Below are 13,946 nucleotides of genomic sequence, written 5' to 3' on the forward strand. Positions count from 1 at the left end.
CATTTTGATTGGCTGAAACATGAAGTAAACACTGCAAGACAGGCACTGCAAAAGGGAAGAGAAGGCAGTCATAGTGGTCAAAGGGTAGTTTAACCTGTAGGTGTCTTTGGCTGGATACACTTTGAACATGGAAAGGTGTGAGCCACTAAAAAGTCACAGTTTGTGGAGATGCATTGGAGAAATACTGTATGATGGAAACTACTACAAACCTAGAAATGTCTTGATTGTTAGAGTTTTAATGTCAAAAAGAGATGCATACAGCTGCAACCCCAATAAAGCCTCAGGACAAAGAAGTTCCGTCACATGCCAGATCTATAACTCTTTCAGTTTGTGTGAAAAAAGTACATCCAATGATTGTTAATTGACAGAAGCACCTACAGCAACATTGCTTTCTGTATGACCTTTACTCTCAAGGTCCTGCCACAGCATTTCAATTGGGTTGAGGTCCAGACATTCTGTTGTTCCTGGGATCACTGTCATGTTGTATGACCCAGTTTTAGCTTTAAAATTAGCTGTTGGACCGATGATCACATACTTGATTCTAGTGTAGACTCCAAGCTGCCTCGGTCCGAGTAAAAGGCTGTTAAACAATTGCAAAACAATTCTTCATACCTCCACCACTGTGCTCTACTGTTGGACAGTTGGTATGAGGTGCTTCCTGTGCTTCCTGCCTCTGTTTATCATGCTTTCACATCTCCTTTCCTAAGGACTTTGATCCAGACATCTTGTTGTTCATATGCAACATTGTAAACCTAAGATGTATTTTTTTTTAGCATTGCACGACCTGACTTTTGGGTGAATTTGCAAGGACATCCATCCCTGAGAACATTGTGGCAATTCACCCGAAAGACAAAACTCCTAAACACAAACTTAACAATGTGGTGTATGCTGTACAGTGCAGCGAGGAATGCTCAGACCTCTACATTGGAGAGACCAAACAGCCACTTCACAAGCGCATGGCACAACACAGAAGAGCCACCTCCACAGGACAAGACTCAGCAGTCCATCTGCATCTTAAGGATAAAGGACACTCTTTTGAGGATGCCAATGTTCACATTTTGGACAGAGAGGACAGATGGTTTGAAAGAGGAGTGAAAGAAGCCATCTATGTCCACTGTGAGCGACCATCTTTGAACAGAGGCGGGGGTTTACGACACCAACTCTTTGCCATCTATAATCCAGTTTTGAGATCCCTTCCCAGACGCCTTAACGCCCACTCACATCCTGGGCCATCTGACCTCAGGAATTCGCATGATAAGGTGGGGCCAGGTTTCACAATGAACACACCCGAAACTCTGGCGGACTGGGACCCACACCCAGTTTCACACCTTGGCTCAGGCAATTAGAGGATCATCAGGGGGTCCTTTTGTCCCTCTGTGGGGGGAAACTCCCACTAGGTTTATATCTGGGACTCTCCACCATTTGACCTTAGAACTGAAGAAGCTTCTCGGATGAGAGGTGAAACATCTTCAAGCAACTTAAAGAAGTCCAGACGCTTTTCTTTGCAAGCTCCTTTGACTACGATGACCTGGATGACTGAGAACCTTCACAGACACATTGTGGCAATGTGTTAACACACACCTGAATCTTCTGGACCAGCAAACCACCAAAACATCTGCTTTTACAAAGGTTCTCACACTTCCTGATGATCAATTAAAACAAAGCAGCACCTAGCTGCTACTTAACCCCTTAATTCCTATGGAGGCAATTAGACAGTACTTCATTTTTTTACAGGACTGCAAAGTCTTGTGAAAACTTTGTTTTTCAATGCTTTTCACTTTTATTGACACCTCTCACAATGTCTCATGCAAATATACTATTTTCTGCACATTTTGTCTGTTGGAGTCTGAATAACACACACACACACACACACACACACACACACACACACACACACACACACACACACACACACACACACACACCTATTTAACATTTATGCTTTCAGAATATGAGAGGACCAATCAGTTTCATGCTTTTGTTTGATGTGTAGAGAGAGCAATCAGCTCTTTCTGAATTTTCCAATATGCACTTAATCTCCTAGGCTAATTGTAATTATTCACACCTCCTCTACACAAGTGGTATCTTTTGTTTTTCCCACTGCTAATTTATCTCTTTTTTATTTCAGTTAGAGCTGTAAAAACAGAAACAGACCCCAAATCTCTTATGCATTTTCTTTATTTTCATACAAAAGGGCCAATGCTTGACCAATATAACCTGATTGTAAAATTATGAAATAACGCAGGGATACATGCACGCTTTGAAATGATGCATAATGTATAAAGAAACAAACAAGTTTTTACACATGCATATACATGCACACAGTGAAAGTCCTCTGGCTGGGTTGAGGGTGTTTTTGAAGTGTTTCCAGAAAAAAAAATTTGTGATATCACCATACAGTCAGGAAATGTCCACAATTTAGGGGCTAAATGATGACCAATACTAACTCATGTGTGGTTTTAAGGGTGGAAATGTCTGACTTTAGGTTCTGAATGCAACCCAGTGTTGGGTGATCTCGGTTGTGAAACTAACAGGAACCTAGAGGAGGATACTTTTGGCAGTAAAAAAAAATAGTGACAGCAGACTGAGAGTAAGAAAAAAATGCACCATTGTGTTTTTATAGAAGAAATGATGAGTACATCGCAAGCAGCTAGAATAGTAACCTATAAAAATGCTTAAAAAATGCTGTGCACAAATCATGCACGGAGCTCTTTCAATAAAAATGAAATACATAGCAGTTTATGGAAACTGGTATTCTATATGTACACAGATAGCTCATACAACACTGTCTTCTTAAAACCTATTTACATTAAATACATAAAGGGCCGCTGAGCATTATTGCTCTGACGTTAACACAATCACAAGAACGGGGAAGAAGAATGATATGTACAACATTTTAGGCAGAAGTAAAAAACTGGGGTGCTGCTTTCACTTCAGTTTTCTTCTCGCTTTTTGGAAGTCCACATCCTACATTCTGTCTGCTCAGGCAGTGCTTCAAGAAATTGATCAAACTGGCATCTTTATTTCTTCATCCTTCAGCAGAGTGGGTGGCTGATTCTTCTCATACTTCAACAAGGGTAACCTGGAACTGACCGTTGCCCAACTCGGAAACCTCGATGAGGAATGCTGACTGGTTGGTGTAGTGTTGGATGATGTTGTCATCCATGTTGACAAAGATCCTGTTGGGGAGACAAACAAAAAGACAGGGTTACTCCGGGGACTGTGGAGAAACAAGGTGCAAAACCATTAACCTATTTAGAGAAAATCATATTCGTCTCTAAAACTGCGGTGTTCAAACAGCCTAATAATGTGTTCAGTGTACTCAACCTTTCACCCTGGTGTGACACAAACAGGTTGCCAGGGTTAAAGACAACATGTCTTTTGTTTGGAAGAAGATCTCAAGTGAAAGACAGAGGCGGTATATCTCCTGCATCAGTAGGAGTTAAAAATCAGGTCACCCTGTTCTTCCGCCTCCTCCTCCTCTGCAGCACTAACACTAGCCTTTAAGGCTGTAATGACTGAACTAACCACTGGCCCGTGCATTCTGCCTGCAGGGACAGGATTGATTGAAGACAAGAGCAATAGACAGGGAGGGAACTGCAGGGAGAATGTAACCCAACCTGTTAGTTTAGCTGCTCCCCCTGCAGTGATTGCTTCCAGCAAGCAGCAGGAAAATTACCCAAAGGTGTTTCAGCTACTGACAGTAAGTCTCAAAAAGAAAAAGCACAGACTATCAACAGTTTGTCAGCCACATAGAAATTCTGCTAATTATTCTTTCGCGGCTAGTTGTAAACCCTTCCTATCTAAAATAACAAGCATCCGTATTCATCGTGGAAAAAGCGCAGCTACCTGTATGACCTTTCGCCATTGAGCTGAAAGACACGTGACAATTGTAAACCTGACAGACAGCCTTCAGCTAGCGAGTGGAAACATCCAAAGCCTTTATCATATCAGGAATTTCGTCTTTCAATGCCGCTTTCTGATGTTCCAAAGAGATAATGTTATGAAAACATAAATAAGTACAGCCATTGCCAGTGACTCAACAGCAGGACTTAAAAAAATCTTTTCATCTTCTTTCAGTCATATAGTTTTCCTTTAGAAGAGCTGCAATTAAAACATTCCAGGGCCGAGCCAACTAACCTACCCGCCCGGTTTGTCAACAAGCGCTTCCTTAAGGGAAGATAAGATTAAAACAACAAAATAAGCCCAAAATCAATGCAAATCATGGCGACAGGTGCACTTGGTGAGACTAACTAGTCTATCCATCTGTCTGCAACACAGGAGCCTGTCTGAGATATCACAGGGTGAGAGGTAGGGTATCAGCAACCTCGGAAAGGTTGGAGGGCCAAGACAACCATTCACTTTCACTATGGTTAATTCCTCAAAAAATGTTTGGATTGGAAAAGAAAGCTTCTTAGTGCCACCAATGATCTCTGTTGTTTTTGGTAATTTGTAAAATCACAGTGCAATAGTCATAACAAAAGAACAGGACGCTCACCCTCTCCTGCATTTTTTGTAGATTTTCCCGATGGTTTCTTTTTGCAGGCCGTACTTTTCTGAAATCTGAGGAAAGTAAAGGAACGAGAAGACTGTTAGCATGATCTGATGAAAGAAATATGATATTCACTTTTGGCAAAAAGGTATGGTACAAATGTTCCAGTGAATACAGAAGTAAACAGGTGAAGGTGCTTTTGATCCCCACCTCAGGAAACTCAAGTCAGAGGACTCTGGAATGTGTTTTTGTGTGTCTTTAAAGCAATCATGTGATACTTACAGCTTCTCGCAAGCCCGACAGCGTTGGCGAGTTGAGCATGAGGGCATCAAACACCTCTTCAGAGTTTGTCCTCACGTACAGAAGAACTAATATAAACCAAGAAAAAACATTTTTTAACACCAAAGAGGACACTTTTTTTCAATTTTGATTTAACTTAGATTTTTTTATGAGACTTGCATGTTTCTATCTACCTCTCTGTGCATCTTCTTTGCGAGCTTGTTTGTTGGTTGGGGAGCTCGTCTGCTCTCTGTCTGGATACAGCCTCTTCAGAGAACTCCTGGAAGCGCAAACATTTGCATTAGACAAAAGCGGCCACTTAGCTTCTGTTTGAAAATGCTGACTGTGATGGCTAAATGTTATGTTTTTTTGTGCGTGTGTGTGCGTAACTATGCTTACCTTTCCGCTTCGTCCATGGGAGTGGCCTATAGAGACAGGGAAACCGAGAGGAGACCAGAGATCTGATTAGACGCTTCTCTACTGATAAAGGCATTGCCTAATGTCCCACCTTCCCAGAGCTGTCTATGCTTAACACTTTAAAAGAAAAGGAATGTTATCATCATTTTAGTGCTGCATTTCCCATAACCTCTAACGGAGCAGCGGAAGTGTGGACACTGATGGAGAGACACTGATAGCACCATCCTACGCTTAATCATACTGTTAAATCAAAGATATTTTCTGCTTTAGCTATGCAATACAAAACTGTGATGCGTCACATTGTTAAGCAATTTTGCAACTTCCTGTTCTTTATTTTTCTTTTGTGTTAGCCACTGAAAATCAGGACTAGCTGTATAATGGACCTAACAGCAATGACATCTAACCCATGAACCCTCTTATTATTGATCCGAACATATTGCATGCTCCTCTAGGCTTCCTGGCGTGGGAAAAATGTCCTGTCTGAACAGCACTCTCACCACACTACTAATGCAAGTGTATCTGAGTAGAAGAAACAGAGGATATGAGGGTGTCTTGCCGCATAAAAGGTGTGAGTGCTGTCTCACCAGGTGCGTGCGTGCATGTGTTTCTGTGAAAGCGCTCATAGCTTAATCTCGGTGTCAGCAGCTGTAGCTGCTTGTACTTGTGTCTGGTTTCGACTCCAATTAGCTCATCGGATCTCAGGCCTGTGTTTCACCTCACTTTCTCTGGCACCACTATCCCCCCACCCTCCCACTTTTCCCACCGCATACTTTCCCACAGTTTTTTTTTTCTCCCCTGCCTTGCTCGTGCCTGCCCTATTGCCTGCAAGGATATGGATGGGTGGGGGTAGCACTGTTGTTAAATGAGGACCTACCATGCGCTGTAAGCTGGACAGGTGTGTCTCTGGAATAAAGAGAACTGGCTGGGTGGTGTGGTCATCCAGGGTCTGGAAGAAGGTGCACTCGTTGCCTATGGAGCTACTTACTAAAGATTTAGCTGCAAACAAAGGAGGACAATGAGGGATGTTAGATTGGACTTTCACAGATAGCATATTAAAAAAGGTCCTATAAAGGTTGTGCTGCCATTTCCAGTGCTAACTGTTACCATCATTAGTGTTCTTTCCTCGCCTCTTGGATCTCTTCCTCTCCTCGTCTCTCATCTTCCTCTCTGCACCCTGACGACACACAGTTACACCATTAGATAAGTCATTCTGACTCAATTAACGCATGTTTGCTCGTATAAGAAGATGAATGGAATAAAGCGAGTTACCTTATCACAGAAAATCTTGACCTGGAGAGCAGCTCTCTGTATCATTTGGCCGTTTCCTGAGCTTAAGTCGTAAGTGTCGATCTGAAGGTTCAGGGGCAGGCCTTTCACTCCTTTCTGAGAGGAGAAATCTGTGCTCAGGGAATTGATCCCAATGTACACCTGGAGGAAAAGAGAAATGATTATTATATGTATACATCACTATGGTGTCGGGCAGCTTTTACTGATGTTTTTCATTTGTTGCTCATGTGTCCCAGTAGGATCATAATGACATGTTTCGTAGACAGATTTCTTTTTTTCTGGCCTTTACACATTCTCCCTGTGATCATATATACTAGAGACAGTTCCCTGCCTTCCTGCTCCGTGCCGTTTGCAGTAGGTTCGCCCCACCCCAGCGCCTTTGGGCCACAGAGAAGCTCGCATAAGCTGTCGTGTCTTTAGCCGGTTGTTGTGACAAGAGCCTTAGGGCCAAACACATTTCTGGGATTCCTCCACTCCCACCACAGCCACTCCTTTTCTCCTTCACCTACCTGTTCTACCTTTCCACTATTTTCCTCTAAAATTTCCACCTGTTCTTTTATTTTCATAGAACTGGCCTTACAGTCAGAGGTGTCTGTGCATTCTTGTGTGATAGTGATGTGGGTGCATCTTTGTGCCGGTCTGTTTACCTTGGCCTCCTCGCTGGGGTTCCACACAAAAGAGAGAGCATTGAAGGCCACTTCTTCAACATTGCTAACATTGCTGAACACTTCCTTGTAGTCCGCTGTTAAAAAACAAAGAGAAACGTTTTTTTAACAGCGGTATGAAAGGCACAACAGAAAGTGGAGTATTTTTTTTGTAACTTTTTTGGTAACTTTCCATGTGCAAAGAACATACCGATGTCAATGACCCTCTGCTTGACAGTTGGCTGGCGTCCGTGCCAGTGATTCCAGAAGCGCAGCTGCATTTCTGGGCTCTTGTCATTCTCAAACACGGCCATCACCACTGTCTGAAGTGGAGAAAGGAAGGTGACAAAAAGAGCAGGAAAATTAGATTCATTTGTCTAGCTGGTACGTATTTCTTTACACCTGCACGCATATCTAAGAATTCTCCTTCATCGCACGTCATCCATCACTCCAAATCCTTCCTTTCTCCCAAATTGTCACCAGTTATTTGTGTTGAGCTAGCATGTGTTTTTTGTGTATTCTTATCCTCCGATTCGTTTGACAAAGAAAACGGCTGTAAACCGCACCACACCTTCCTCTCTCCTTGTCCACTCCTTTTTTGCTTTCTGTTCTGCTTGTGTCACATCAGACAAATGTAGCTGAGGTGAGCTGTACTGCGCTCTGGCCTCATTGCCCTGAGGTAGGAATAAATTATAAAGGGTAGGATGCTGTCATTTTAAATGCACCAACCTGGTGTGCAGGGTGTCAGCAGGGTATTAGTCATTAAAGGAACTGTCTCCAAGGGAGGGACAGATATTTGGGAAGGGTTGCCTTGTTGGCACGCAAAGAATTCAGGTGTTATTTGGCTTGATGGAAAAAACAAAATGCCCGAAGGGAAGGATGTAACAATAGTCATCTTTTTTTTTACATAAGACACACACAGAAAACAAAACAAATCTTGGAGAATAACTTAGAACAAAAGCAGTCCTTGCTTTCCTGATGATGTGTCACGATGGCTCACCTTGACTTTGGTGGCAGTAATGCAGGTGCTGCTTTCCACCCCATGGAGAGTGATGGGGTAGAATTGTCCCTTGTTCAGATACACCATGGGGAGCTCGCTGGGCTTGTGAGAAGAAGCTGCAGGAGCCCCAAGAGAAAACTGGAACTCACTCCTGGATCTCTCAGATGGGGAACTGGTGTAGGAGCGGGAGTAGACTGGGCTGGAATGGTTTTCAGGGAAGGGGTTGCTGTAGGGAAGATTCTGATAGCCACACAGAGATATATGGATTAGTGAAGGAAAAAAAGAAACAGCACAGAGCTTTTAAAACTATATGGGAGACAGGGCTTTAACTTTAAATTATGGTACTAAGTTTACCTCAGTGCTGGGGTCAGGGAAAGCAGTGTTCTCTGGCCACTTTTGCAGCAATTCAAAAAAGTTGCTGAGCTCCTGTTTGTCATAAGTATTTTCCACAACACTGGTCAGCGAGGTGTATGTTTCTGAGGTGGCGGGAACGGAAATCTGCGGGATCTGCTTAGATCCCAAAACATTGCTGGGCTGGATGGGAAGGTTCTCAGAGAGAATCTTCATGGCGATAGCGGACGTGTCCAGTGGAGAAATCTCATTGGTCTGGTGCAGATTCCTGGCAGGATGGGGAAGTTGGGGGGGGGGAAGATTAGCTATAACAGAAAATCCACCTTGTTGATGTCATCATGACTCAGGTAACAACACATCAAGGAAACAAACATAGTTGAAGTGACTGGCTATTGTGTGCCCTTAACCGTTACAGAAGCTTAAAGGCTGCCAGAGTAAACGTACAACGGTCAGTAAAAGCACCTCTTGCGTCTCAACACACACACGGCTACTGCAAACTTGTAGAAAGGCCCGGTTTGACTCTGGGCGGGAACTGTTTGTCTCTTAATCCAGTTTTTTCCCCCTCTTCTCTGTGTTTGAGTTTCTCGGATAAAAATGTTTGAGGGAACAACACTGAGCCCCAACAATGGCCTTTCTCACATACCTAACAAGGAGTAGGAATATAAAGACCAAAATGAGAAAAAACAGCTACCTGTCCTCCTGTTGTGAAACTCTTTAAGAAAGGCAGAGAGGATGATCAAGGAAGGGTAGATGAATGGAAGAGCTTGAGAGGAAGACAACAATCCCTCTGACTGTGTTTGACTAGAGGATTACCCACTCATCAGTTTACGGCCTCCTAAAGCCCTGCCTTTCTCTTTCTGTATTATTACTCGAATAACTTCAGTTCAGTGACAACTGATTGAGTATCTGAGTCATGCTACCTGTCACAGAAATGACAAAAAAAAAATGGACTGAAATAACTATTTAAAGCTGTGCGGTGAAGAGTGACATGACTATGACTATGAATGACTATAGATACATGGAAACAATGTCAGAGGCATGACTGGTTTGTGAAGCGTGAGTGAAAGTGTGTGTGTGGGAGCAGCTGCAGAAACTCTGTCTTACCTCTCTGGTACTTTGCACACGTTGCCTGTGCGGCTGCAGGCAGCGTTCACTTTTGGGGTCTGGAAAAATAGGAAAAAGGGGGAAATGCGATAAGTGTCAGGAAATTAAAATGAATCTTTAGGTTTACTCAAGACGAACTACTTTGGTTTAACACAACTAGTGCTTATACATTATTTACCTTGCACTGTTCATAAAACATCGAGAGGGCTGTTAGCTCTTCGGGCAATCTGGATTTTGAGGGGTTCGGCTCAGTTATGGAGTTATCCAGATAAGACCAGGAGTCCATGGCGTAGTTTGAGTAATTGTTATAGCTGAAGTTCTCGCTCTGAAAGACCAGTCCCAGAGTCCTACAACAGGCCAGAAAGGGTTTAGATTAGCAGGGTGACTTTCAAATTAAAATATACACTGAAACAACTTTAAATATCAAACTATAACTATTTAGTTTTAAAGTCCTAATTAATAGCAGACCCACTATGTTTCCGATCGCTTAGCCATCAGGATTTGACATTTACCATGGCCCTGGAGCACTGCACATACTTGTCCTGTAGCCTGTAGGGTTTCGATTGCAAAAGCACCGTGCTGAGTAACATCTCTCAGACGTAGCGGTGTCAAAAAGGCTTAAAAAGCCAGGGGCCACCCATAAACATGCACACACACACACACGCATAGAGTTTTTTGGTTTCCAGTGTTGTGAAAGAAAGAGAAACTACATTTGTGAGTCCTATATAAACTCTCATATTTGCTCAGATCTTAAAAGAGATGACAAGATTTTCTTGCTCAGTAAACAGAAACCCACAGCTGTCACAGAGGTGAGCTCTGGTTTTTCATTTCACTTGGAAACACACACACACAAAGAGCCTGGGGTTCTGGGGATTGTATTTGTTTGTAGAGACTCACATCGACACTGAATTGTTAACATCAGAACTGTTAGGATAAGCCCCCTTTGGAGTTTGTCTTAAACGGCTAATGAACAAATAGCTGCAGTGTAACCTAGATAAACATTTAATCAAATGTGATGACATGAGGCAAAGACCACAGGTGTGAACAGCCGCAACAGAACTAACGCTTAGGGAGAAATCCCACGACTTCTCACACGCATTAATGGATGACTGCTGATTAATGCAATTCAGCCCAGTATCTGTAAAGCTAAAATTACATTACATACATATGAGCATGGAAAACTGCGTACCTCAAAATCTTTGGTTGCCAGATTAGAGCCTCAGTTTATACTAGTGTCCTTTCAAATTTTAGCTATGCCACAAATCCTTAAGCAAAGCCGGTACACCTGTTCAGAGGTGCACCTGTCTCACACTCAGCAGCAGCCTCCCAAAACAACAAACACAAGTTATTCTCTGCGTATTTCCCCCAAAACAAGCCGACAGCGCTGGTTTTAACTTTGGTCCATAGGAGGGGGGCGGGGGGGGGGGGGGGGGGGGGGGTCTCGTGTCTTGGGTTTCACCATTACGTAATTCAATGCAGCGCATGCTGTCATTACCCCTTGTCTCCAACACCTCAAGAAGAGGTTCTTATTTTCTGCGCTCCTTTTGTGCTCTGTGGCCCCCTAGGTTAGTGACAGCGCAAGTAGAAGCAGACCCACTACAGCAAAAAACGCCAACTTTGTGTGTGCCTATCACAGCTTGTGTGTGTGATAAATTTATCACACACACAAGCTGTGATAGGCACATTTTCTCCTGAAAAACGCTCCCTTTCACATGGGATACCATTGACAAAGAAGAACGGGGGATTCCAGGCTGGAATCTTAAATAACCCATTCACTGTGTTATACCAAGTCCAAACTAAAAATGTTTTTGTCTTGTGGAAAGACAAAAAAATACCTAATGGGAAAAAAAACTTGCAGTTACAATAGCTAAAAAACACCTAAAACAAAACCCTTGAAGAACTTACTCAGTCTCTTTGGTCATGTCTTCAGTCCAAGTCAGCTTGAATAGGCTCCTTTAATCTCCACTCTTCAGTTTTCGTAGGGGATTCTCTTCTTCTTCAGTCTAACAGGGAAGAGCTGTGAAACGCAGATGAGTCAAGTGTTGTGATTCTCTCTGAAGAGGACCCAGATTTATTTCATGCCCGGACAAAGTTTCCTCTCCCCTCTGATTGGCTGAGAGGTGTGGAACAGGTGTGTGATAGGACAGGTGAAGAGGGGAAGGTGTAGATCTCTTCCCAAATTGGAAAGAAACCATGACTGTGAATGTGTAAGCCCGGAGTTCACTTTGCATGACAATCCATGGCAGGAGAGCTTTGAATCTCATTAACATTTTGGATTAAAAAGAAAAGAAAAGGGGAGACTGGTGATCCCAGAGGTGTGAAATGTTTGGTAATGACTCTGAGAAAGGCAGCAGAGGTCAGGAACTCAGCTTTAAGATGTTAATAGTTTTTCAGTATCATTGCTCACTCTCACCCCTTCATTATTATTTCACTGAAAGGTTTTGGTTTCTTTACTTTTTAAAAGCTACATTGGATTTATAAATGCGTTATTGCAGAGAGCAGAAGAATCCTGAGATTTAAAACTTCAAAAGAAATCTTTCATTTGTTCCATTGTTTTTATAATGATCTGAAGTGTTTTGAATTTTCAGAGCAAACTATAGATTTTTCTTTCAAGAATATAATGAAAAAATGAGAATAACAGAATAAATGAGCAAATGATGACCAAGACACATACGGAGAGGAAAAAAACTTTAAATAAACAACAATGAGCCCTGAGATAGGCTCTAGAGGAAAAGTGGATGGATGGATGGATGGATTAAAAAAATGCAATCACCTGAATCTGTTGGACTCAGGACTGTCTGGGCAACTTTTTATGCTTTGCATTTGGAGGGAGGATCTACATCTGAAGAAAGAAACATGGAAATGATGAGAAAGAGCTTCTACTTTGGTTAGAATCTCTTTCACAATAACCCTGTGCAAGAGTTTTTTAAGAGTAAGATGCAAACTCCCTAACCAAAGCTCACACATCGTGCTACCAGGAGTCATATAGGCGCTTGTCGCTAAGGGATTTTATCTGTAGCTCAGAATCTGCCGAGCCTTTTACACGAACACACAGAGCGAAAGCTAGAAAAAGCAAGGATGATTATATGTACCTGTTTATCTGTTCATCCACGTGTGAGCCCCTCTTGTGGGACACCTGAGGGAATCTAGCGTGGTAACACACAAGGGTGCGTGCTGTGCAGTCTGCCCACACACTCATGCACACCCTCACTGGATAAGAAACACACGCATACATGCAGAAAGCCCTGAGGCAAATTGGCTCTGAATCAAAAGAGAAAAAGAAAGAAGTCTGTGAGTATGACGCATCTTTTATTACTCCAAAGTAAATATGACCTAAAACGTCAGCCGCATACAAAAAAACCCTGTAATTTAAATGAAAGCCAGTTATAAAGTAATAATAACGCATGAACATGGGGATAAGAAGTTTACAGACACGCCACGGTAACATGGAAGTGGATCTTTTCTCACAAAGCAATTATCAACTCTTCTCGTTGAAGGTGTGAACTATTTCTCCAAGTTTCTCTCTCTCACCCAGTCTTTCTTATGCTCTCTCTGTTTACCCTCCATTAGAGCTGCAAAATTAGCATATCAAAATGCTTGGCTCCTTTATCCTTGCCTTACTCTCACTCTGCCACTCTCACCTCTTCTTTCTGCCTTTTTATCTTATGTGTTTACCTGACATCAATCCTTCTGCCAATGCAGCGCCCTCCCACCCCCACACACACCCCAGTGTTCAGCAAGTCTACTGAGCAATCAATCAATTTCCTGAATATCAGGCGTGATCATCTTTAGGAAAGAAAGTGCATCTTTGTGCAAACTCTATTTGAAAGTAAGGTCTTCTGTTTATTGTTGGACTTCTTGTCAAATGTAGCAGTGCTCCCCAAACCCCCCAAAAGATCTCTTCCAATCTGACAATGCAGGGAATTGGAAGATGGATGGCGGTGTCAAGATGTTCAAAGGCCTGCCTCGAAACTTATCCGTAGAGTAAGAAACCAACAAGCGCCGGGCTGCTTTGCTGTGCTGTGTGACAGCTTGTGTGGATGTGAATGCAAGCATGCAGCCATGCATGCTAGCACACAAACAGACGTCAGCACCAGCTCTACGCACCACTGCTGCTGAGAAGGATCATTCTCAACACCTCTCTCCCACCATAAATCTCTCTTTCTCCTTTCCCAATCTCCTACTTACTCTTCCTTTCACCTCATGTTCCTACTTCTCCTTTCCCTTGTGATCGTTTGACCAGTGAGTCTTATCTGTTTCTGCCACTTAAGGACTTTGTGGCCACGACTAAACCCCTTCACGCAACGATCACGCACATCCACAGTGATAAACCAAAGTGAAGAAGTCATGCAGAGAGAACAAAGTAATGAAA

At 42.8% G+C, this 13,946-nt stretch overlaps 1 protein-coding gene across 1 annotated transcript; it reads right to left on the reverse strand.

The window, feature by feature from the left end:
- Positions 1–2,162: 2,162 nt before the first annotated feature.
- grhl3 (grainyhead-like transcription factor 3) lies at positions 2,163–11,614 on the reverse strand. The gene is made up of 15 exons (XM_085441659.1): positions 11,480–11,614; positions 9,753–9,921; positions 9,575–9,633; positions 8,474–8,738; positions 8,120–8,359; positions 7,331–7,442; positions 7,123–7,217; positions 6,458–6,616; positions 6,293–6,362; positions 6,063–6,184; positions 5,171–5,196; positions 4,966–5,051; positions 4,775–4,860; positions 4,499–4,563; positions 2,163–3,179 (listed from the first exon to the last, which is right to left on the reverse strand). Exons 1-15 carry the CDS (start codon positions 11,494–11,496, stop codon positions 3,062–3,064), a joined length of 1,689 nt encoding a protein of 562 aa, XP_085297785.1. The 5' UTR covers positions 11,497–11,614; the 3' UTR covers positions 2,163–3,061.
- Between the last annotated feature and the right edge of the window lie 2,332 nt (positions 11,615–13,946).

This window comes from Copadichromis virginalis, linkage group LG19, assembly GCF_057382275.1.
Source record: "Copadichromis virginalis isolate Kocher_CV1m ecotype Utaka linkage group LG19, C_Virginalis_male_GT1.1, whole genome shotgun sequence".
NCBI lineage: Eukaryota > Metazoa > Chordata > Actinopteri > Cichliformes > Cichlidae > Copadichromis > Copadichromis virginalis.

Bases quoted from the DNA above. Each gene is read 5' to 3' on its own strand.
- grhl3 (XM_085441659.1), bottom strand. The intron at 8,739-9,574 runs GTAAGACAGAGT...CCATCCTGCCAG, and splicing joins GTGTGCAAAGTACCAGAGAG to GAATCTGCACCAGACCAATG. The intron at 6,363-6,457 runs GTAACTCGCTTT...GTGTGTCGTCAG, and splicing joins TCAAGATTTTCTGTGATAAG to GGTGCAGAGAGGAAGATGAG.